The sequence below is a fragment of the Bubalus kerabau genome, chromosome 3, assembly GCF_029407905.1.
Source record: "Bubalus kerabau isolate K-KA32 ecotype Philippines breed swamp buffalo chromosome 3, PCC_UOA_SB_1v2, whole genome shotgun sequence".
NCBI classification, from domain to species: domain Eukaryota; kingdom Metazoa; phylum Chordata; class Mammalia; order Artiodactyla; family Bovidae; genus Bubalus; species Bubalus kerabau.
The window spans coordinates 80792894-80815835 of record NC_073626.1 but is presented as its reverse complement, the minus strand read 5'-3'; the positions used below and the strand labels follow the sequence as shown (position 1 = coordinate 80815835).

At 38.7% G+C, this 22942-nt stretch overlaps 1 protein-coding gene across 2 annotated transcripts in view; it reads right to left on the bottom strand.

The window, feature by feature from the left end:
• ABCB11 (ATP binding cassette subfamily B member 11) overlaps positions 1-22942 on the bottom strand; it is a 90464-nt gene that overhangs the window by 23733 nt on the left and 43789 nt on the right. For both annotated transcript variants that reach the window (XM_055572306.1, XM_055572307.1), the window contains exons 12-18: positions 20883-21008; positions 18967-19170; positions 16956-17126; positions 16271-16472; positions 13816-13885; positions 9559-9661; positions 1906-2070 (exon numbers count right to left, since the gene is read on the bottom strand). In XM_055572306.1, coding sequence (XP_055428281.1) covers positions 1906-2070; positions 9559-9661; positions 13816-13885; positions 16271-16472; positions 16956-17126; positions 18967-19170; positions 20883-21008 — 1041 coding nt within the window. The remainder of the gene's footprint in view (positions 1-1905; positions 2071-9558; positions 9662-13815; positions 13886-16270; positions 16473-16955; positions 17127-18966; positions 19171-20882; positions 21009-22942) is intronic.

Below are 22942 nucleotides of genomic sequence, written 5' to 3'. Positions count from 1 at the left end.
GGACATTGATATTATATTTAGGATACTGTACTTCCTATGTATTAAGGAATATAAATTAGTTATCAAGATGTTTTCAACATAACCAGAAATTTAATTTACCAGAGCTTGTCTCTGTGTTTTCCAAGTTGACTCATTGGAAAGGACTCTGATGCTGGGAGGGATTGGGAGCAGGAGGAGAAGGGGACGACAGAGGATGAGATGGCTGGATGGCATCACTGACTCGATGGACGTGAATCTGGGTGAACTCCGGGAGCTGGTGATGGACAGGGAGGCCTGGCGTGCTGCGATTCATGGGGTTCCAAAGAGTCGGACACGACTGAGCGACTGAACTGAACTGAACTGAACTGAACCTTTATGGTGATTTCCTCACTTACCACAAGGGGGCAGTGTGAAAACTGAAGCAAGGGCTGGGGCGCTCCCTATAGGATTGATTTGGTTTGGTTTGTGGACTCTATTGGTCTTTCTGTATAACTCGTGGCGGCTGGGACAATTTTCTGGTCAGGATCTCTGCCAGAGAGACCATAAAAGTGAAAGGAAAGTAGAGGGGGAAACTGAAACTTGGGACTCTTACGCATCCTTTAGACTAGGCTTCAGAAAAGCAGGTTATAGGGCTGGTCCCACCACCTTCTGTGCCCCTGTGTCACCTTAAACAAGTTCGTAAGTTCTCTAAGATTCTAGGTTTTCCTCCTTGTTGATCTCATAGGATTTGTGTGTGTGTGTGAATTTCAACTGAGAAAATATGTCAACATTTCGAGAACTGACTTTGCAATGATAAGATTTTATTGGAATTCAGCTCTGCAGTCACATTGCCTGGATTTGAATCCCAGATCCATCACTTACTCCTCTAAGTTCTTTAGTTTGCTCCTTTGTCAAATAGGAACAATAAGAATTCCTACCACAGCTGGTTATTAGGAAAGTTTAGTGAACTATTATATATAAAGTTTTTGCTGCTGCTAAGTCACTTCAGTTGTGTCCGACTCTGTGCGACCCCATAGACGGCAGCCCACCAGGCTCCCCCACCCCTGGGATTCTCCAGGCAAGAACACTGGAGTGGGTTGCCATTTCCTTCTCCAATGCATGAAAGTGAAAAGTGAAAGTGAAGTCGCTCCGTCGTGTCAGACTCTTCGCGACCCCATGGACTGCAGCCCACCAGGCTCCTCCGTCCATGGGATTTTCCAGGCAAGAGTACTGGAGTGGGGTGCCATTCCCTTCTCCTATAAAGTTCTTAGATAGTGCCTAGTTAATGTTTATACTTATTATTATCATCAATATTATTATTTTTATAGCAATAATATCAGATGGAGAATATCAAAACTCCTAGGAAATGAAAAACTGAAATAAGTGTATTCTTTGTACATGCCTTATTTTACTTATCTCTTCCTTTTCCTGTTTTCTCCTCCAACTGCCCATTTCAATGGTGCAATGAGCAGAAGAGCAGAGTATTATACAACATGCATGAACACTTGCTATTACAAGTCAAACTTTGTACCTCAGCTGATCAGCAAGATCGAAATGGCCCCCAAATCCTTTTATATCATTCAAAGAACTTGCTTTGCATTCTTATTTGGTTTGCCTATGGGTAAACTGCCCTCTTTTGACACTAAGTTTGCAGCCATAGTCTTTTTCTTTTTTTTTTTTAATAGACACAATGACTGTCAGAGTGTGCTGCCAGCCCAAATGAGAGTCTCAGCTTTGTCTTCTCACCTCCTGTTTGATGGAGACTTGAGACATTTTTAATTCTTTAGAGATGAGAGGAGGGGAAAAAGAACTAAAAGAACAACAACAACAACAAAACTTAAAAAAAAGTTAAATACATTACAACAAAGAACTAACTTCTCAAAAGTGACAATATCCAGACAAACAAAAGGTAGGAGGAGAATAAAGCTGGTCCAGCTGCTTGCTTACCCCAAGAATCTGGCTGAATAAAAAGGCATACATGGGTGTGACCGTCCCATTGACAGCTGCACCCACAGAGCCTACCAGCATGTAGGGCCATTCTCGAGCATTGAGTTTCAGAATCCTCCTCACTGGGGCTGGCTCAATTTCTTCTTCCACAGGAATGTTCTTGTCCTTGAGGGGAGAGGAGGTTACATTAATCATTTAAATGTTTGCATACACTCTTTTATTATACAGTTGTCCCTTTGGCATTCATAGATTTGAGTCATGGTTTGATTGGTTAGGAGTGACCTCAAAGACCTATAAGACAGGGTGATATGATAGCTTGTGAGAGATGGTTTTGAACTGCTTGCCGCCGTGCTATGACTTGGGCTTCCCTGGTAGCTCAGTGGTAAAGAATCTGCCTGCCGGTGCAGGAGACACAGGAGACACAGGTTCAACCCCTGGGTCGAGAAGAACCCCTGGAGTAGGAAATGGCAACCGACTCCTGTATTCTTGCTAGGCTAGTCCCATGGACAGAGGACTCTTGTGGGCTGTTACAGTCCATGGGGTCAGAGAAGAGTCAGACATGATTTAGGGACTAAACAGTAACAACATGCTATGATTTGGATGGGATTGATTTTAGAGTGTCTGCTCATCTGAAGGTGAGCTGCTAGTTTTCATTTCACAGTTGCATAGGTATTAACACTTGGGGAGTAGTAAATAAGTTGGATCTATAAGAAAAATAATTCCCAGTTTAAAAACATTTTTGTGCTATAGTGAGTATGTGAATGCTATGTCGCTTCAGTTGTGTCTGACTCTTTACAACCCTTTGTGCTACAGTGAGTGGTATTTACATATTCAAGAATTTGTGAAATTTTCAAGATATGTCCTTCATAAATGTCAAAGTCTAGTGACTGCCTCAAGCCCCAAGGCAGGCCACTGTATCTAAACAACGCAAAATAATTTTTAAAATGTATTAACTGGTGACAATGGTTATCAACTGTGTATTTCTGTGAAGGTTTTCTTTAATTAGTGCCCAGAAGTAAATGGTAATCAATTTGGATTTCTAAATTCTGCATGTTATTTACAAGGAGTACAAATTATTTATATATATAAATTTCCCCATTCCAATTTCTTTAATTGCCATTAAAGTGTCAGAGCTAGCAAATTTTTAGCCTCTTGAAGGCAAAAATTATATTCAGAACTTCATCATTTTTACCATCATTTTTCCTTGCTAATGATATTCTTCAGTACTTAGTCATTAGGCCCATTCTTCAATAATTTGCTAAATTTATTGTTCGCTTTGTTTGAGAAAAGATTTTAGGTGGCTTATATAGATCTGTATTGATTTTTTTTTTACTTTTTCTATTAAAATATACTAAAAATGTCTACAGCAAATTGACTACAAAACTGTTAGTGTTCTATTTCATTAACACACAGTTATTTACCCCTTAAGGAGCTGACCATCAGGAACAGACAGCAGTAAGGAACTTCAGATACTATCCTTTTGCTTCCAAAGTCAAAGATTTCATTACCAATTCAATTGAAATAAAAGCCTGGTGTCCTTATTCTAGTTGCAAGCCAAATAGGATGGAGGGAGAGCTTGCTTGGTGATGGATCTGTCAATGCCTCCATTTCAGGTTCTCTCTTGGTCTGCCCTCAATAGTTGCTACACACTCATGCAGCAAATCCTTCAGTGATTTCATCTCTGATGTCTTACTCAACTCTAGGAAATCAATGCAGAGAGGAAGAAAGGTGCCTGTGAAAGCATGAGGGAAACGGGCATGTGGAAAGAATGTGGTTCTTGGATGAGCCCCACGTGGCCACTGATGGAATATATCACTGAGCACTTTGGCTCTCTGGGGCTCGGTTGCCTTCTCCTCCTCAAAAGGAAAGAAATAGACAAAGTTCTTTATGGCTCTCTTATATTTCTGCACATCTTGTGAAAAGAGGCACTGACCACCTTTGTTGAGGCTGTTTTCTCAAGAATGTTGGTATAGCAAATAGCCATGGAGGAGGGGGATAGTGTTTCCATCCTAAGAAAAGGGCTTATTGCTCATTATAAAAACACCAGGTTTCTCAAGCCTAGGATTCCTCTTTCCCTTCCTTTGCTGGTATCACCTACTTCTCTTTCATCAGCTGAGAAGTGGGGGTAGGCTGGGGAGTCCGTGGAAATGCTGTGCACTGGCTCCTGCTCATGCTCTGAGTAAAGTCTTTCATCTCTGACACAGCTCTTATGTATTCTCCAGCATCCATAAAATTGTGTCAGGCTAACTTGATAGCTTCTTGGAAGAGGGTGTTTCCTATGACCAGTGCATTCTCTTGGCAAAACTCTGTTAGCCTTTGCCCTGTATGGATGTGAGAGTTGGGCTGTAAAGAAGGCTAAGCACCGAAAAATTGATGCTTTCAAACTGTGGTGTTGAAGAAAGACTCTTGAAAGTCCCTTGGACTGCAAGGAGATCAAACCAGTCAATCCTAAAGGAAATCAACTCTGAATATTCATTGGAAGGACCGATGTTGAAGCTGAAACTCCAGTACTTTGACCACCTGATGCGAAGAGCTGACTCATTTGAAAAGATCCTGATGCTGGGAAAGATTGAAGGCAGGAGGAGAAGAGGGTGACAGAGGATGAGATGGTTGGATGGCATCACTGACTCAATGGACATGAGTCTGAGTAAACTCCAGGAGTTGGTGATGGACAGGGAGGCCTGGCGTGCTGCAGTCCATGGGGTTGCAAAGAGTTGGACATGACTGAGCAACTGAACTGAACTAAAAGTAGTATAAGAACAAAAGAAAATGGAAGTCATTATGTACAGAAGGGTTTTTTCCTCTGGGATTTTGCAAAGCCAAAGACAAATTAACTCATCTAAAAAAAGCTAAAAGGCTAAAGATATGTATTAAAGTGAAAGTCGCTCAGTCGTGTCCGACTCTTTGCAACCCCATGGACTATACAGTCAATGGAGTTCTCCAGGCCAGAATACTAGAGTGGGTAACTATTCCCTTCTCCAGGGGATCTTCCCAACCCAGGGATCAAATCCAGATCTCCTGCATTACAGGCGGATTCTTTGCCAGCTGAGCCACAAGGGAAACCCAAGAATACTGGAGTGGGTAGCCTATCCATTCTCCAGCAGATCTTCCCAACCCAGGAATCAAACTGGGGTCTCCTGCATTGTAGGCGGATTCTTTACCAGCTGAACTATCAGGGAAGCCCTAAAATATATATATATATGTGTGTGTATATATATACACACAAAGATAAGTATATATACATAGATATAATAAATTCACAGCAAACAAGTAACTCACAAACAGACAAAATTATAAAAGTTTATATCCGCTTCCTCACTGCAGTTCCTTCCTCTATTGTGTCAATGATAAGTTGCACAGTGCTCACTTATTTATCATACATAAAGAAGTATCCTGCCAGCAGCTCCAGTGAAGGAAGAAGGACACTGCTCTTGCTCATCTTTGCATCCCTAAGACAATATCTGGCACTTGTTAGGTGTGCAATCTATGTTTATTGGATGAGAGAATGAATGAAGCTTTTATGCTCGTGGTGCATAAATGTAAAAAAACATTTATTTAAAAAATACTGTTCACTTACTTACAAGGTAGATGGTTCAATGCTAAACAAAGGGCTTTTCCCAGCTTCCTTCCATCCATATCCTGTGTAGCTCAGGTAAAAATATAACTTCCTACTTAAATCTCATGTCCAGATTTCTATATTTTGTTACATCGATTTCTTCATGCCAACCCATAGGCAGTCTCCTGCCTTGATGACAACTTTAAGATATGATGGTAGGAAATGGTAACTATGACCAAGAAACAGGTACTTTCCAAATGACCAAATACGAGCAGTCACTTTTATAGATCTTCTGTCCTATCCCCTATGCGTGTGCGTGCTCAGTCACTCAGTTGTGTCCTCCTCTTTGCAACCCAGTGGACCTTGCACACCAGGCTCCTCTGCCCATGAGATTTTCCAGATTTTTTGAGTGGGTTGTCATTTACTTCTCCTGGGGATCTTCCCAACTCAGGGACTGAACTCACATTTCCTGCATTGGCAGGTGGATTCTTTACCACTGAGCCACCTGGGAAACCCTGTCCTATCTCCTAACCAATGCCTAAACCCTACTGTAAGTTAGCTGTGATGAAGTGATGGGTTTTTAATATTTGACCTTGACACAATCTCATACATATTCTACTTTTTAGTTCCTCTGAAAGAGGAAGAAGACTCTTCTGAAACTGGAAGCTTTAGCCTACAGTTTTCCGCTAATCCTAATCTCAATTTTATTAGCATTATAACTGTGATCTGATTTATGAAAGCCAAGAGTATAGCTTGGATACCAAGAGAAAATAGGCTACAGTCTTGGCTCTGTCACCAGCTAACTATGAAACGTTGGGTCAGACACCCCACTTACACTTTGGAAGCACAGACTTTTGAAACCATGATTGAGCAACTTCATTTCCACTTTTCACTTTCACGCATTGGAGAAGGAAATGGCAACCCACTCCAGTGTTCTTGCCTGGAGAATCCCAGGGACGGGGGAGCCTGGTGGGCTGCCGTCTATGGGGTTGCACAGAGTCGGACACGACTGAAGTGACTAGGCAGCAGCAGCGGCAAGTTTTCGGAGTCAAAACCCAAAGAGACCACAAGGTGGAGATAACGCCTTTATAGAAGTAAACCTTTTTGCCTTGCCACACAAAACAGAACATCTCCCAAACAACAGACAGTCAGGTTAGAGCTTGTTCATCAAAATATGAAAAAAAAATTTTTTTACCAGTGTTTGATCTTAAATAATTTAGTTAACTATCAAAATACTTTAAAATTTACTTGGGATTAGAATAACCTAAATATCTAAAATACTTTAAAATTTACTCTGAATAGGAAGTCCTTATATTAAATTCTATCAGTGCTGATTCTGCTGTTTCCTTTTTTAAAATATTTAATTTTTAAATCAAAAAAGTTCTAAGATAATTATCATAAAATGAGAAGTATTAATATAAGCACAAGGCCTGTTCCACTTCTACCTTTAGCAGAATCACATTGGCTCTCTGTCACTTTTTTCCTTTTCCTCCCTTAACTAAAGAAAGAAATCAAAGTGTCATCTTTTTAAAAGTACACTCTCTCTGCTCAGATGCTCTGTCACGACCAACTCTTTGCAACCCCATGGACTTTAGCCCACCAGGCTCCTCTGTCCATGGATTTTCTAGGCGGAGTATTGGAGTGGGTTGCCATTCCCTTCTCCAAGAGATAGTTCCCCCACCCAGGAACTGAACCTGGGTCTCCTTCATTGCAGGCAGATTTTTGGTTTCCATTTAATTATTTATTATATTCTAATTGGCAATGCTGATGAGTAGAATACTTAGGGAGTAGTTTTGTTTTATCTGGAACTACTCTCTGTATTTGATTTAGATTTCCTTTTATTTAAATAACTCCCTTCTGAGTTTTCCCTGCATCAGAAGTCTGGGAACCTGATCTTCAGATCTTCAGGGAATCTGATTGTTCTCTCCAACAGTGCTGAGCCATCTACCAGCTTCAACAATAACAAAATTGGATTTTCTTTTCCTTCCTAACTCTCTTGTTTTTGTTGTCAAATATTTTCCCAGAAACTAGGGAAAAAAATAAAAATGCAAAAATTGAATACAATTGGTGCTGTTACGTTTAAAATGTCAGTGTAGTGTTTGGTTCTTTCTTCCTTGAAGCTTATTAAACTCCTTGTACAATGCCTCTTGTACTTATGGGTGGCAGTACCACAGATATAAATGAAAAAACTATTTCTAGAATGAGAAGAGGTGCTGAGTCCTTAATGGCAAGATGCAGTAAGCAACCACGCTTGCCGAACATTTTCTCTCCTTGGATCCACCCTGCTGTTCCTGAGACAAAGTGTTCCTCTACGAAGTTTATTTAAACCAGCTATATTAGATACTGAGAACACTATCTATTCAGAGTCGAATACCAATTAGCGACTGAACAACTACAACAATAACAATATTAGATAATTAAGAATGCTATTTATTATTAATATCTTAAAACCAAAAGAGAGCCTTAATAATCCTTCCATCATAGTCATAAAATCATACATACTATACTTTATTCCAAATTTGGCATTGTGAATCGGTGTTTATAATTACTCCCCAAAAGGATTCTCATATTGAAATGTTTTAAAGATAATTTGAAATTACATCACGCATAATGGATGTGCTTGTAATTAAAATATTCTCTGACTCGTTTTCTTTGATAAATCTTATGGTTTGGATGTTATTTTACTATAAAAAGTTAATTTTTCATCCTAGTTTTAAAAATCGCTTGATGTCCCACCATGTGCAGCTCTGTAACTAAACAGAAAGATGAAAGAGTCTGTAGATTATGAGCAGGTTGGAACAGGATTTGGTTGGTTCTAGGTTTACATGTGTCAAATAAACAGAAATGTTTGCTAGGTCTCATGGTAACCAGAACTTCCCTGGTGGCTCAGACAGTAAAGCATCTGCCTACAACGTGGGAGATCTGGGTTCAATCCCTAGGTCGGGAAGATCCCCTGGAGAAGGAAATGGCACCCCACTCCAATACTCTTGCCTGGAGAATCCCATGGATGGAGGAGCCTGGTGGGCTAATGGTAACCAGATAAAGGAGTTTCCAGGCAAAGCAAGATGCCCAAGTTGATACAAACACAAATAACAGTTACTAACTTTAAGAAGCTTGTAATTTAGTAACAGGATAAGACAACATGATCTGAAATAAGCCTCAATAAGAAAATTGCCATGAAAAGACTGAAATGAAGAGTAATGGGGGATTGAAAATGAGAGGATCAGGGCTGAAGAATAAAGTTCAGTGATTAAGAAAGGCTCTGAGTAGGAGGGATGGTCACCTTATGTGAAAGTTAGACTGTGCCCACTGCAGCAGTGGACATCTTGATGAACAAAGTTGAATATTGCTATATGTGTTGATTCTTCTCCTACTTCATTTTTATGTTGCTTTGAATAGTGTTAAAATTAATAGTGTTAATTTCAAATGTACCCTAAAACAATTATTATAAAATTGTATTAAGTAAACAAATGTCTGTAAAACCTAATCAGTCCCCATTAATTTAAAATTTGCAGTAACTTGTATTAAACACTTTATAATTTTTATAATTATTATAATTATTTAAGAAGGAGATTTAAAGTTTTACCAAGAAAAGTTTTCAGATAGTCTTAAGAGCTTGAAAGGGATTCCTACATAATCAAATGGTCTGCTAAGTACATGTAATTGTGTTTATTAGAATGGCTCACATAAGAATTATCAGGGAACTTTTAATACTTCATCTTAGTTACCATGTATTCTTAAAATATTTTATTATCTATGCTTCTCTTAAAATATTATGTAAAGCATGATACAAAATTTAGAGTTTCATTCAGGTCTTAATGGAGCCTCTCATTTAGTTTGACTTAGTGAAACATACGAGAAGGCAATGGCACCCCGCTCCAGTACTCTTGCCTGGAAAATCCCATGGACGGAGGAGCCTGGTGGGCTGCCATCTATGGGGTCGCACAGAGTTGGACATGACTGAAGCAACTTAGCGGCAGCAGCAGTGAAACATTACTAGATAAAGGCCTTGAAAACTCAGATTCTAAGCTTGAAGGGCATACAATAGTCTCCAGGAGAGACTTCTTCCATCCCCCCATGAGCCATTGGTGTCTGACCTTTCTGTCTTGTTCATGAGTAGACTTATGATCTACAAGTGCTAATGACGATTCATGTCCCAGGTAAGAAAGCTGAGACTTGGACCGTTGTCGGATGGAAGCTCTGTAAGTAAAAAGAAAGATGAATTAGTCTGTGGCTTGTTGGAACAGGACTCAATTGGTTCCAAGTTTACATCACCTGTGTCAGGTGCAGGCGCTTCCTGAGTGGGTTTGACACAACTTTCAGTCTGGTTGCTATGGTGCCGAGCTAAACCCTAATTCAGAGTACACACATAGAGGGAGGAGGAGAAGAGGGCGAAGTTGTTTCACTAGTCCACCAAGAAAAAAAGCATCCAAGACTCAAATCCATCCCAAACCCACATGGTTCTGCTATTGCTCTAATAGCAATGGCCCATCACTATTACCTCCCTCAGGATTGTAGGATGAGTTTTGATATCTCTTTCTCTCCCTGATGTTTGCTTTAGCATAATTCTACCTGGACACAAATAGACTAGTAGGAGGAAACAGGGACCCTAGTGGAAATTTCTCCAGGCTATGTGCTGCCTTTAGGGATGGATTTAATTAACAAATATATTATTGAAATATAATTTAGCTTGATGTGTTCACTGATTCATTCAACAGAAGATGATTGTGCGCCTACAACGTACAAATCAAAGTTAGGTGCTGTGAGGGGACACAAAGACTGGACAATTACAGACTTCTCCCTTAAGGCACTTAAAGTTTTATAGAAGAACAACGCATGTAACCAACCCTAATATAAGGAAGAATGTGATAAGTGCTATAGCTGCTAAGCTGCTGCTAAATCACTTCAGTCGTGTCTGACTCTGTGTGACCCCATAGACAGCAGCCCACCAGGCTCCCCAGTCCCTGGGATTCTCCAGGCAAGAACACTGGAGTGGGTTGCCATAAAGCAGGTTTAAATAAACAGTATGGAAATTTAAAGGATAAAAGAACATATGTCAGGTGCTACCATGAAAAGCTTCATGGAGGAGGTAGCTAAGGTAGGCTGTGGGTATCTGTAGGCTAGGGGCAAGGGCATTGCTGATTGACAGAACAGTATAAAGAGAAGTATGGAGATAGGGTTACTAGTTACCTAAACAGTATAGAGCAGATATAGGAAGTGATTCGAGTTGTTTTGTTTCTCCCTGAGGTTTCTGGGAAGGAGACTTCTACTATCTTCTAGGTTAAATTTGAAAGTATGTGACACTGGAAGCTGTTGGCAATTATGTCAAGAAAAGAAGCTTCCTAAAAAATGAATACTGAAAAAAAAAAGTAGAGCTGAGAAGGGAAGAAAAAGAAATTGTATGTATATTGACCAAGTCACTCACTGAAGCCCCAGTCTTGCCTGAAGCCAAAGCCTCTTTGAACTATTTAGTTATGTTGTCATTCTTTCCCTTTATTTTTTATTTTTTATTTTTTTTACTTTTTATTTTTTATTTTTTATTATTCTTTCCCTTTAAAGGTTAAACCAGGTTGGCTGAGGTTTTTAGCCATTTGCAAATAGACTGCTAAGTGATAAATGTAATCCTGAAGACTTGAAAGGATGGAAGTTACATTCTCAAAGCACTTAGCCTGAGGAAATACCGTGTAAAGAGGGAGCTTGTAGTGATGAGGAGATCTGCATCAGCTGTGGTAGTGCCATCCGGATGGTGTTATTCATAAGTCTCCTATCATCCGTATTCAGGTTAAGCTAAACTAAAACAAATACCAAGGTGGCACCTGCCTATTACAGATGCTCATCTATCCTTCTTGAGAAGACAGCAATGCATCAACTTCATGACCCTGACTTATTCCCACGTTCATTTGATGGCATCTTTATCCTCTTAGTCACCAAGTTCAACAGGTGCATTTACGTCAAGTCCTCCCTCTTGCTCTTGCTCAAACTCTCATTGTGATCAGGCATGAAACCACACCCGACTCGGACTTCCTGCTACCAAACTGGCTTCTGGGACACCCCAAGCCTGTCCCATTTGGCCTGAAACTCTGCAGCAATAGAGTCATTTCTTTAAGTTAGGTAACTGAGGTCAAGAGCTCAACTCCCAAAGGTGTGAGGGATAGCTCTGTGTCAGCTAGAGAGAGCTGAGTGCAAGAGAGGGCTGAGACTGAAGGTTATGGGCCTAAAAAAGAAACTCAGAGCATTGGCAGACAAGGTAGGAGAAGTATGTGGAGAAGAAGAGGGCATCAAAATATAGATGACTACCTCCCAGTTCTGAGCAGGGAAGACATCAATCCTTATCCCCTCTACTACTTTAATCTTATGTTTCTTAAATCTCTCTTTCTCTCGTTTCCTGTTACCCATTCATCCAGCATTCTACCTGTCTGGCATAAGCTGCCCCAAGGAGACCATTAACAGTAAGGGTGCGGGGCAGGGACCCAAGCTGCCCCCTCTGGTCTACCATAAACACCAGCGTTAGAATTCTGTCACTCCCCTTTTCAGACGGCTGCCCCTCCCTTCCTCGGAAGCTGTGCACCACTTCTCATCGGAAACAAAAACAGCTAATTTGGGAATATATGTGCTCTCTCTCTCAACATTATTATTTAGGAAATTATTGTCATCCATGGAAATTGTTCTTGAATCTAAAATATATTACTAAAGAGAGACTTAGGCATCAGACCGAGGAAATAAGATACAAATTAACATTTCAATTAGTCCTCTTAAAAAAAAAATCTGTCAGCATACACAATAAGATATTTTTAACAGACCTTCTTACTCAAACCTATAAATCTTTCTCTGTAGGAGGTTAATAGCTACTTTCTGTGTACAGGTTGTATTTCTGGGCTTTTCTCCCTAGTCACCAAAATGTAGAATTTGTAAGAACTAATGGCCAAATAAGAAATGTTTATATTAAAACGGTTATCTGGGCCTAATAGTAAACTGTAAGTAAACTATTTAGAATGGGAAAAATTCTGTTCATCTGAAAAATTAAGAAAATATTTATTTTCTTTTGACCTCACCATGAGATACATTCCTCTTTGCAACCTTTAACTTAGTGATCAAAAGAGATGCCTAGTCATTTTCTGGGTTTAAGAAGTTAGTTTATATCTTCAAACTGTGATTCTGATGACCCTTATAATTTTTTTCTTCCAATCAGAAAAAACATGGTGAAATAATTCATGCCAGATGTCCTTAAAAATTACCCAATGATTTTGGCAATTTTTATAGCTTTTACATTTGAACTATTGCTTTATTACCTGAAAAAATTCAATGAAACTAGCATTTCTTGAAATTTTCTGAATAGACTTGTTCTTAAAAGGAAAAATAAAACCCCTAAGCATAAAACCCAGTTGACTAGTCTTTGAATATTAAAAGTAAATAAATCTGTGTTTGAACTACTTGGAGTTGTTTCTAGAATATTATATTTTAAGCCTCTTTAACCATTTTTCAATAAACAATTAGCTATCTTGAATGAGCAAGTCATAAATTGAGCCTTTGTTTAGAGCACAGCCTTGAATCAAATATCCTAGAAATGAAGGGACCGGGTAGAGAAATGTCAGTCTATTGCCTACAAATAGTCTCCGAACTTAAGAAAAAAAGATCTTGAATAACTTTTTCACAAATACACACAAATACTCTTGGGCAGAATTTTTCTTAATATACAGACTTTTAACATTAAAGGAACTATTTTTTTTTAAACTTTTAAACCAGAATCGAAGATTAAATTTATAGTCTTGCTACACCACGCTCCAAAAATATGCTTTGGAAGTCAATGCCCACAGATTGACCCAGAAAAAAAAAGTTCATATTTAGGAAAATATGCTTTAAGTGTTAGATGACACACTCATATTTCATCTAGTTAAAGAATGATTTGACCTTGGGTGGGGAACTCTAGGAGCAGAAATATCTGTAATTCAATTGCAGCTCAGGAGGTTAAAGAATGGAGCTAAAGGCATGAATCTGACTTCCATTTAAGACAGTGCTTCATACCACAGTTAACTCTGGGAGACAAGTCTAAACACAGATTTTTTAAAATCCCCTTTCTAAGCTCAACAAACAACATTTTAACTACAGAGCGTCTTTATCATGACCCCCTACCCTCAATAAAATGAGAAGCCAAATTTTAAAAACCTCTATGGATTGGAGACAGAAATGTCAATACGGCAACCTACGATTCATTTGCATGTTCACATTACACAAGACCTGGGGCTGTATTTAAGGGCTTCCCAAGTGTACCTGAGATATTGCCAGAAGATCTTAGCTGCAGAGGGTTCCTGAAGACATCTGAAAACTTTAAAATCTGCCCCGTTGCCTGAGCTTACCTTAAGCTAGCCTGGTAGCTCCCTCTGCTAAAGGTTTGTTTTCTCTCAAGTACGGCATCTTCGGTTTCATCTTTTCCTATTCAATACAACACAAGTGATCCCTTAGTGTATACAATAAGCAGAATCAAAGCAAAATAAGATTATTTACTATATTTGTATAGCATATCGTTATTATGTCTGACCTCAAACAACCTGTTAACTTTATTATTTTTTTTTAATTTTATTTTATTTTTAAACCTGAAACACTGTATTAGTTTTGCCAAACATCAAAACGAATCCGCCACAGGTATACATGTGCTCCCCATCCTGAACCCTCCTCCCTCCTCCCTCCCCACACCATCCCTCTGGGTCATCCCAGTGCACCAGCCCCAAGCATCCAGTATCGTGCATCGAACCTGGACTGGCAACTCGTTTCATACATGATATTACACGTTTCAATGCCATTCTCCCAAATCTTCCCACCCTCTCCCTCTCCAACAGAGTCCATAAGACTGTTCTATACCTCAGTGTCTCTTTTGCTGTCTTGTACACAGGGTTATTGTTACCATCTTTCTAAATTCCATATATATGCATTAGTATACTGTATTGGTGTTTTTCTTTCTGGCTTACTTCACTCTGTATAATAGGCTCCAGTTTCATCCACCTCATTAGAACTGATTCAAATGTGTTCTTTTTAATGGCTGAGTAGTACTCCATTGTGTATATGTACCACAGCTTTCTTATCCATTCATCTGCTGATGGACATCTAGGTTGCTTCCATGTCCTGGCTATTATAAACAGTGCTGCGATGAACATTGGGGTACACATGTCTCTTTTCCTTCTGGTTTCCTCAGTGTGTATGCCCAGCAGTGGGATTGCTGGATCATAAGGCAGTTCTATTTTCAGTTTTTTAAGGAATCTCCACACTGTTCTCCATAGTGGCTGTACTAGTTTGCATTCCCACCAACAGTGTAAGAGGGTTCCCTTTTCTCCACACCCTCTCCAGCATTTATTGCTTGTAGACTTTTGGATCGCAGCCATTCTGACTGGTGTGAAATGGTATCTCATAGTGGTTTTGATTTGCATTTCTCTGATAATGAGTGATGTTGAGCATCTTTTCATGTGTTTGTTAGCCATCTGTATGTCTTCTTTGGAGAAATGTCTATTTAGTTCTTTGACCCATTTTTTGATTGGGTCATTTATTTTTCTGGAGTTGAGCTGTAGGAGTTGCTTGTATATTTTTGAGATTAGTTGTTTGTCAGTTGCTTCATTTGCCATTATTTTCTCCCATTCTGAAGGCTGTCTTTTCACCTTGCTAATAGTTTCCTTTGATGTGCAGAAGCTTTTAAGTTTAATTAGGTCCCATTTGTTTATTTTTGCTTTTATTTCCAATATTCTGGGAGGTGGTTGCAATAACTAAACGCTAACACTTGTCCAGCACATTCTAACAACAAAAAAATTAAAAATACTCAGCAAGATTGAATCTTTTGAATTATATGATAGCCTGTGGTATCACCACAGAAATAGACACCTATAGCTGTAGCTGATATGAATGACAAAAAAATCTTGTGAGAAGCCCACTGAAAAGAAAAGTGAAAGCGTTAGTTGCTCAGTTGTGTCCAACTCTTTTTGACACCAGGGACTGTAGCCATGGAATTCTCCAGCAAGAATACTGGAGTGGGTTGCCATTCCCTTCTTCAGGGGATCTTCCCAACCTAGGGATCAAACCCAGGACTCTTGCATTGCAGGCAGGTTCTTTACTGTCTGAGCCACCAGGGAAGTCTGAGAAATCCACTAGAGGTGGCAAAAAAAAAAAAAAAAAAGTAGATGAACCAAATTAAAAAAAAATCTTTTCAGAATAAATCACATGTTCAATGTATACAGTCATTTTATCCAATAGTATTAACAAATCCAGATTTGATATGGGAGAGAAAGTTTGTAATGGATGCTTAACATAGGTTTAGGTAAACCACCAAATCCAGAGGTTAAGACTCCATGCCTCCACTGCAGGGGGCATGGGTTTGATCCCTTATCAGAGAATTGGATCCCACATGTCACATGATGTGGCCAAAAAAAAAAAAAAAAAGAGGAAAATTCAGATTGAAATGGAGAAAGTACATTACATTAATGAAAATATGCATAAAACTTTTTAGTCGTTGTTTAATTCACTCAACCAAGAAGAAGAGAGCTCATACTGAGTGCAGGACATTCTAGGAAGACTCTCTTATTTGCAAAGTGTGAGGGGGAAAAAGGGGATGGCATTGAAATTTCTTCCACAGGAGACCTGGGTTTTAGCACTATGACTTGATCAATAACTAAACCTCCTGAGCATCTGTTCCTTCCTTTATCATCTATGTTATGTCCCCCAGGGCTTTGAGGAGAACAACTAAGACAATATATATTAAAATGCATAGAAATCCAAAAATATTATATATGCTAATTATTTAACATAATGTATAACTGAAAAGGCACTTGCCTTTTATGTCTTTTTCATTAAAGTCTTGGTCTCCTTGACTTTGCAGAGTTATTAGAGTGAAGTAAACGCCCTTCCTTTCCAACAGTTCTTCATGGGTGCCTCTTTCCACTGCTGTACCATGTTCAAAACCAATAATGACGTCTGCAGTTCTGATTGTAGATAGGCGATGAGCGACAGAAATGATTGTGTGCCCATGCTGAACCTGTGAGAATGTACAGTGCACTGAGTCAGATTGTAAGACAAAGCTGACGGTGCCATTTGGACTGTCTCAGAATCCACAAGTAAGTCAGGCTCGATCCCTAAATTCTTGAATAGGCTAAACAGACATTAGAAAATGTCAGCATACTTTCTTGTGGCTAATAAACACATCACACGTTGCTCCAGTTGCTGCCATTAATCAACATCTTACACCCAAAATGTAAATTTTTAAAATCACATATTGTGAGTTAGACTTAACAAATTTTACATGTGCCGCCTTTAGAAGCAAATGATATGTCTTCTGTTCAACTGTGCAGAACATTGTGGTGAGCCAATATTTTCCAAACAGATACAATGACCCATGTAGTCCTTCTCTCTCTGTCTCTCGATGTCTCTCTTTCGCTTTCTACTCTCTTCACAGAGGCCTTTCCTACAACACAAGAATTCCCACACAGACTTACGAAAGGAACCTAGACTCTCAACAAACCTTACTCAGCGCCTCTTGCACCATGGCTTCGCTCTCATTGTCCAGTGCTGAGGTGGCCATGTCCAAAAGCAGGATCTTTGGGTTTCGAACAAGGGCTCTGGCAATGGCTATTCTTTGTTTCTGGCCGCCACTCATCTGGCCTCCTCCTTCCCCGACAAGAGTGTCAAATTGCTAGGAAGAAAGCAACATCAGTGATGAAGAGCAAGAATTTGATGGATCCTGACAGTGATCCATTCATTACAAAGGTCCCTTCTAGCTTCCTCCTCAAGCAGGAGTTTTCACACATCCATCTTTCACTTTTAAAAAAAACCCTTTCCCAAAACAGGTTATTATCTAATCAATATTTGTGTGTAAAATAAAGATATTGATTTATTCTTTTATTCTGGATGATTAAAGTGTTTCATTTTAGCTCAACTTCAATTAAAATGTTTCCACCACAATAAAAGTTAATCAGCATCCTGAAAATGCATCTTAGAGGATTAAAGCATATGTCAATTCCTTGTCTCTTTCTTCTAGCTAGATAACACAGAAAAGCACAACACTAAAGTTGTCTATATATTATGAATGAAGGATCAAAGTAGCTTTATAATCACTACCATGAACAGTGAAGTTACTATCCTGCATGCCCAGTATTACACTGGAATCTCAGAAGGGGGCGATGTGGTCAGTGTCTTATCTCACATTAGCAACATGAGTTGAGAATCTACCATGTAGAAAGTGTGGATCTGAGCTCTTTACACAGATCATCTCATTTAGTCCTGACTGATATGCTGTGAGGCAGGTACTACTATTCTCCTTAACGGATGGATAAAGTAACGCTGCAGTCTGAGGGGGTCAAGTAACTTGCCCAAGTTCATAAATCTTACAAGTGCAGAAGATTTGTCCGGAGGTGGTCTGATTCTGAAGCTTTATATTGTTTCACCACTAGACTATGTCATACACACAGCTGCAATCCTATTCATGCAGGCATTTTGGAAGGCTGAGAAGGACGTATTCTAGAGCACAGGCTGTGTAACCAGGACCACCTTGGATGAGAACCTTGCCTTGAGCAAGTGATTTGACCACTTGGAAACTCAATTCTCCATCTGTAGATGGAGATAATAATATAGCTGCCTGACAGGATGATTGGGAGAGTTAAATGAACTAATAGCTGTGAAGTGCTTATAAAAGTACCTGATATGTAGTAAGCACTGCTGCTGCTAAGTCGTTTCAGTTGTGTCCGATTCTGTGCGACCCCATAAACGGCAGCCCACCAGGCTCCCCCGTCCCTGGGATTCTCCAGGCAAGAACACTGGAGTGGGTTGCCATTTCCTCCTCCAGTGCATGAAAGTGAAAAGTGAAAGTGAAATCGCTCAGCCGTGCCCGACTCTTCGCGCCCCCATGGACTGCAGCCTACCAGGCTCCTCCGTCCATGGGATTTCCCAGGCAAGAGTACTGGAGTGGGGTGCCATTGCCTTCTCCGGGAGTAAGCACTATATATGTGTTAAATAGTAATAATAATTCTTCTTTGATTTAGCAGACCATTGGCCAAGAAATCCATACAAGTATAATACTGAGTTGGTTTTTGTCATTGCTATCATATGAAATGAAGATAAATGAGGAAATTTTGAATATGTGAGACATAGTACTGAAGAGACAGTATTTGCAGCCCAAACACAAGACAATTTGAGAACAGTAACAGTTGCAGACATCAAAAGAGCATTGTGAAAGTTACCACCACACAACAAATTTATCATCTGCTTAGACAAATGTTTAAATAGATGAAATAAGGAACCTTTATCTATGTTAAAGCCAGCTTCTAAAAGAAGGTGCTGCAGTTTGGTAGATTTTAATGTATTAATCACATCATATTTTCAGACAAAGAGGGGAATTCAAAGTACATTTCCAGGCACAAAATGAAAACATGACATTGATAATTTAGAATGCAAATGAAAAACAATGCATATTACTATGTAAATTTTTTCCCTCTACGAATTCTGGGTTTCCCTCTGGAATGAGAGGCCAGGGGTACCTGTGGCAGGTCCATGATGAAGTTGTAGGCATTGGCTTCCTTGGCTGCTCGGACTATATCTTCCATTGTTGCATCTTTTCTGCCATAGCGAATGTTCTCTGCAATGGTGGTGGAAAACAGAACAGGCTCTTGCTCCACTATCCCAATCTGAGCTCTGAGCCACTGGATGTTAAGAGAGCGAATGTCATGGCCATCCAAGGTCACCTAGAGGACAAAACCCACAACATCACTTCTCTTGGAATCCTTCAAGATTCTGAATATTACTACCGTGCTATACTTGATCTATGAGGAGAAAAAATGAGACCCACACGATTGTGTAAAACAATTCCTCTTATAATGTGGTTGTTAATATAAGGATGACAATATAAATTGAAATCAAGTATAGCTGTAGGACAGTTCGTTGTAGAAACACAATTGATATAAAGGTTACTTAGTTTAGCTCAATTGGCCCAAGAATAGAAAAAGTTTTAATTTCTCAATAAAGAGTACAGTCAGTTATTCATCATACTTTAAATATTTCTATCTTTTGACTTGAAGCCAAAATGAACTTCAAAAGATACAAAGAAAATGACCAGTGGTCTCTATCTTGAGTATATGTGTATGTTTTAGAACACAATCTTACTTTCTGGCCTGATTCATCAAATGACACTCAGGTGTTCAAATGCAATTGAAACTATAAATGGGATAAGTAAATAAACATTACTACTAGCAAAAATATAAACATTTTATATAAAAAACATGATATCTATATATTCAGAGTATAATTATAGTGGTATGTAGCAAAGAATTCCCAGAGAATAAAGTGTCTGTGAAAAAAGAAAACCTTATCACATTTGCCGTGTCACTCTGACAGTACCTGCATTATATAGAGCTCATTGCATGGAAGAAGTCATTTAATATACAGTCAAGTGATTCTATCTCAAGGCATCAAGGAGATGTTAACAAGAATGATTATGAGGCAGAGTGAAAAGAGTCTTTGACATCCAACAGATCTGGGTTCAAATCTGAGGCAACTCTCAATTTCTCTGCTTCCTTATTTGTAAAATGGGAATATTTATCTTTGGAAGTTGCTGTGAAAATAAGTAATGATCTCTATAAAGTACTTGACATATAATGTGTGATAAATAGCAATTATTAATATTTTTTTAGTTTCAGTCTATATTTACAGTCAGACAAACACAAGGAGAAAGAGACTAAGTAGTTTGCAAAAATAATGTAATTATTTTTAGACCTGACATCTCAGAGTAACAATCAAGAACTGTTCTCTGTTAATGCTGGCCATGTAAGCTTTCTTATGCTTAGTGTTTGGAAAACTTTAGGGAATAATAACAATTTTGTTATAATACGAAGAAAGAAATGGAAATTTTCCCTCACTGAAAAGGCAGCAATACCATTTTGAACTTATCTGTACATTCAGTTACATCACTGAGCAGATGGACTGATTATTCATCGAACACAACTACTATGGAGAGAATTCGTCCATTTGGTTTAGTCAAAAAAAAATCATTAAGTCAGACTTTGATCCCTGGGAAGATCCCACATGCCGCAGGTTACAGCCAAAAAACCAAACCAAACAAACCATTAACTGAACTACGCAGATGTCAAAGCGCTGTCAGTGTTTGCTAGGTGTTTGCATTTGACCAATATGTCACCATTTTCAATCTCCTATCCCCAGGTGGCTCACTGACAAAGAATCTGTCTGCCAATGCAGGAGAGGCAGAAGACACAGGTTCCATCCCTGGGTCAGAAAGATCCTCTGGAGTAGGAAATGGCATGCCACTCCAATATTCTTGCCTCAAAAATTCCATAGACAGAGGAGCCTGGTGGGCTAGTCCATGGGGTTGCAAAGAGTTGGACATGACTGAGCATCCATGTACACATCCCCGTGTATTAAGAAGTTTCTAGAAGATACACACCATGCCTTCAGTGGGATCATAGAATCGCTGAATGAGCTGCAGTGCTGTGCTTTTCCCAGCTCCACTGGATCCTACCATAGCTGTCACTTCCCCTGATTTAATGACTGTGCTAAGTTTATTTAAAATCTGCAGAGAAAAGAAAAGAACAATGTTCAGATCATCATCAATTAGGCTACAAGTTAGAACACTTTGTTAGGACACTGTGTATGTGTTTACTTATGCCCTCATAGCAACAGCCATTGATTTTCATCAATAACCAGAAAAATTAGTAAACAGTGCTAGGATGTGGTTTTAGCATTTAGCACATTACTTAGTCATAAACTAATAGCCATAGCCAACAAATAAAATGACGTGTGGTAACACTGTTGAAGTTAATAAGCCAGGCCAACCTCAAAAACTATGTTCCAAAATCTAATTTAAAACATTTCTGACATGCCAGGATACCTCAAGGAGACTGTCCCAATTAGCTTAGGGGAGAAAGTCACTTAACAGTAAGACTTTGTTAAAGCAAACTACTGGCATTGAGAATAGAAGATAAAACAGGAATGAAATAAATGTATTTCAGTTCAACTGGTATTCGTTGAACAGCTGTCTCTGAACAGATATTATAAAGGAAGTTTTTAGCCATTTATTCAAAAATGTTTACTGAGTAAGTACAACCTTGTTATTTATATTTCACTAGGCACTTTTACATTGAATGTTTATATATGTATGTGTGTTGTAACTAAGAATATACTTCAGAAATATCAGAATATACATGTACCTATCTTATATACATATATAAGTATGCATGTATGATGTATATTTGTTTCTATGTGTGTATATATATATATATAAATTTACTTATGTTACAACTATGTAGTATTAAAATTAAGTTGCATTTCCATGACCTCTGTGGGGATATAGAAATATTAAGGAAGGGTAGCTAACTATGGAAAACAATCAAAGTTTCCTCAAAATATTAAAAATGGAACTGCCAAGGGATCCCGAAATTTCACTTCTGTGTATTTATCAGAAAAAAACAGCAACATTAATTTGAAAAGATACATGCATACCAGTGTTCACTGCAGTATTATTTACAATAGCCAAGATATGGAGGCAATCTAAATAGATCAATAGATGAATGAGTAAATAAAATGTGGTATATATATATAGACATCTTCTATACTCATTTATCTATTGAAGAATATATATATGTATACATACGCATATGTATACACACATACACACAAAGGAATTTATTCATACATAAAAAACTAAATATTGGTGTTTGTGACAACATGGATGAATCTAGAAAGTATTATGCTAAGTGAACTATCAGACAGAGAAGGACAAATACTGTATGATCTCACTTATATGTAGAATCTAAAAAATAAAATAAGCAAACAAGCAAAACAAAATGAAAACAGACTCAGAGATACAGAGAACAAATGAGTGATTGCCAGAAGGGGAAATATGTGAAGGGGTTAAGGAGGTAGAAGCCTGAATTTATAAAATAAATAAGGCACGTGGACATAATATACACCATAAGGAATATGGTCAATAATATTGTAATGATTTTGGGTAGGGGCAGATGATAGCTAGACTTACCACAGTGATCATTTCATAATGTATGCAAGTATCTAATTGCTATGTAGTACACCTGAAAGTTGTACAATATTGTGCATCAATTATTTTTCAATTAAAAGTAAATAAATGAAAAGAAAAAGATACTCTGTTAAAAATGAGGAATAAGTCTCCTCTCCTTCCAAAGCCAGTTCTTTTAGAGAAGTAGATTCTGCTTCCTGTAGGGTAAATTGCCTTTAAAGACACTTGCTCAGTAGGCGTGGGAACAGTGTAAATTTTCTTCACCTTGTGCCCAGAACAATTGCATAGTACAAGACAGTGATTATAAGATTACAAAATTACCTTTCCTTTAAGGACTGATCTAATGATCCTTGTAAACATGGATAGGAAGTAAAAAATTTCAGAGAGCAGCTTTCCTTTGCCACTTCCTGCCCCACCCAGGCAGGGTTCGACCTTCTGCAGCCTCTAAAGAGAGGCTTGGCACGGCTGTCCTG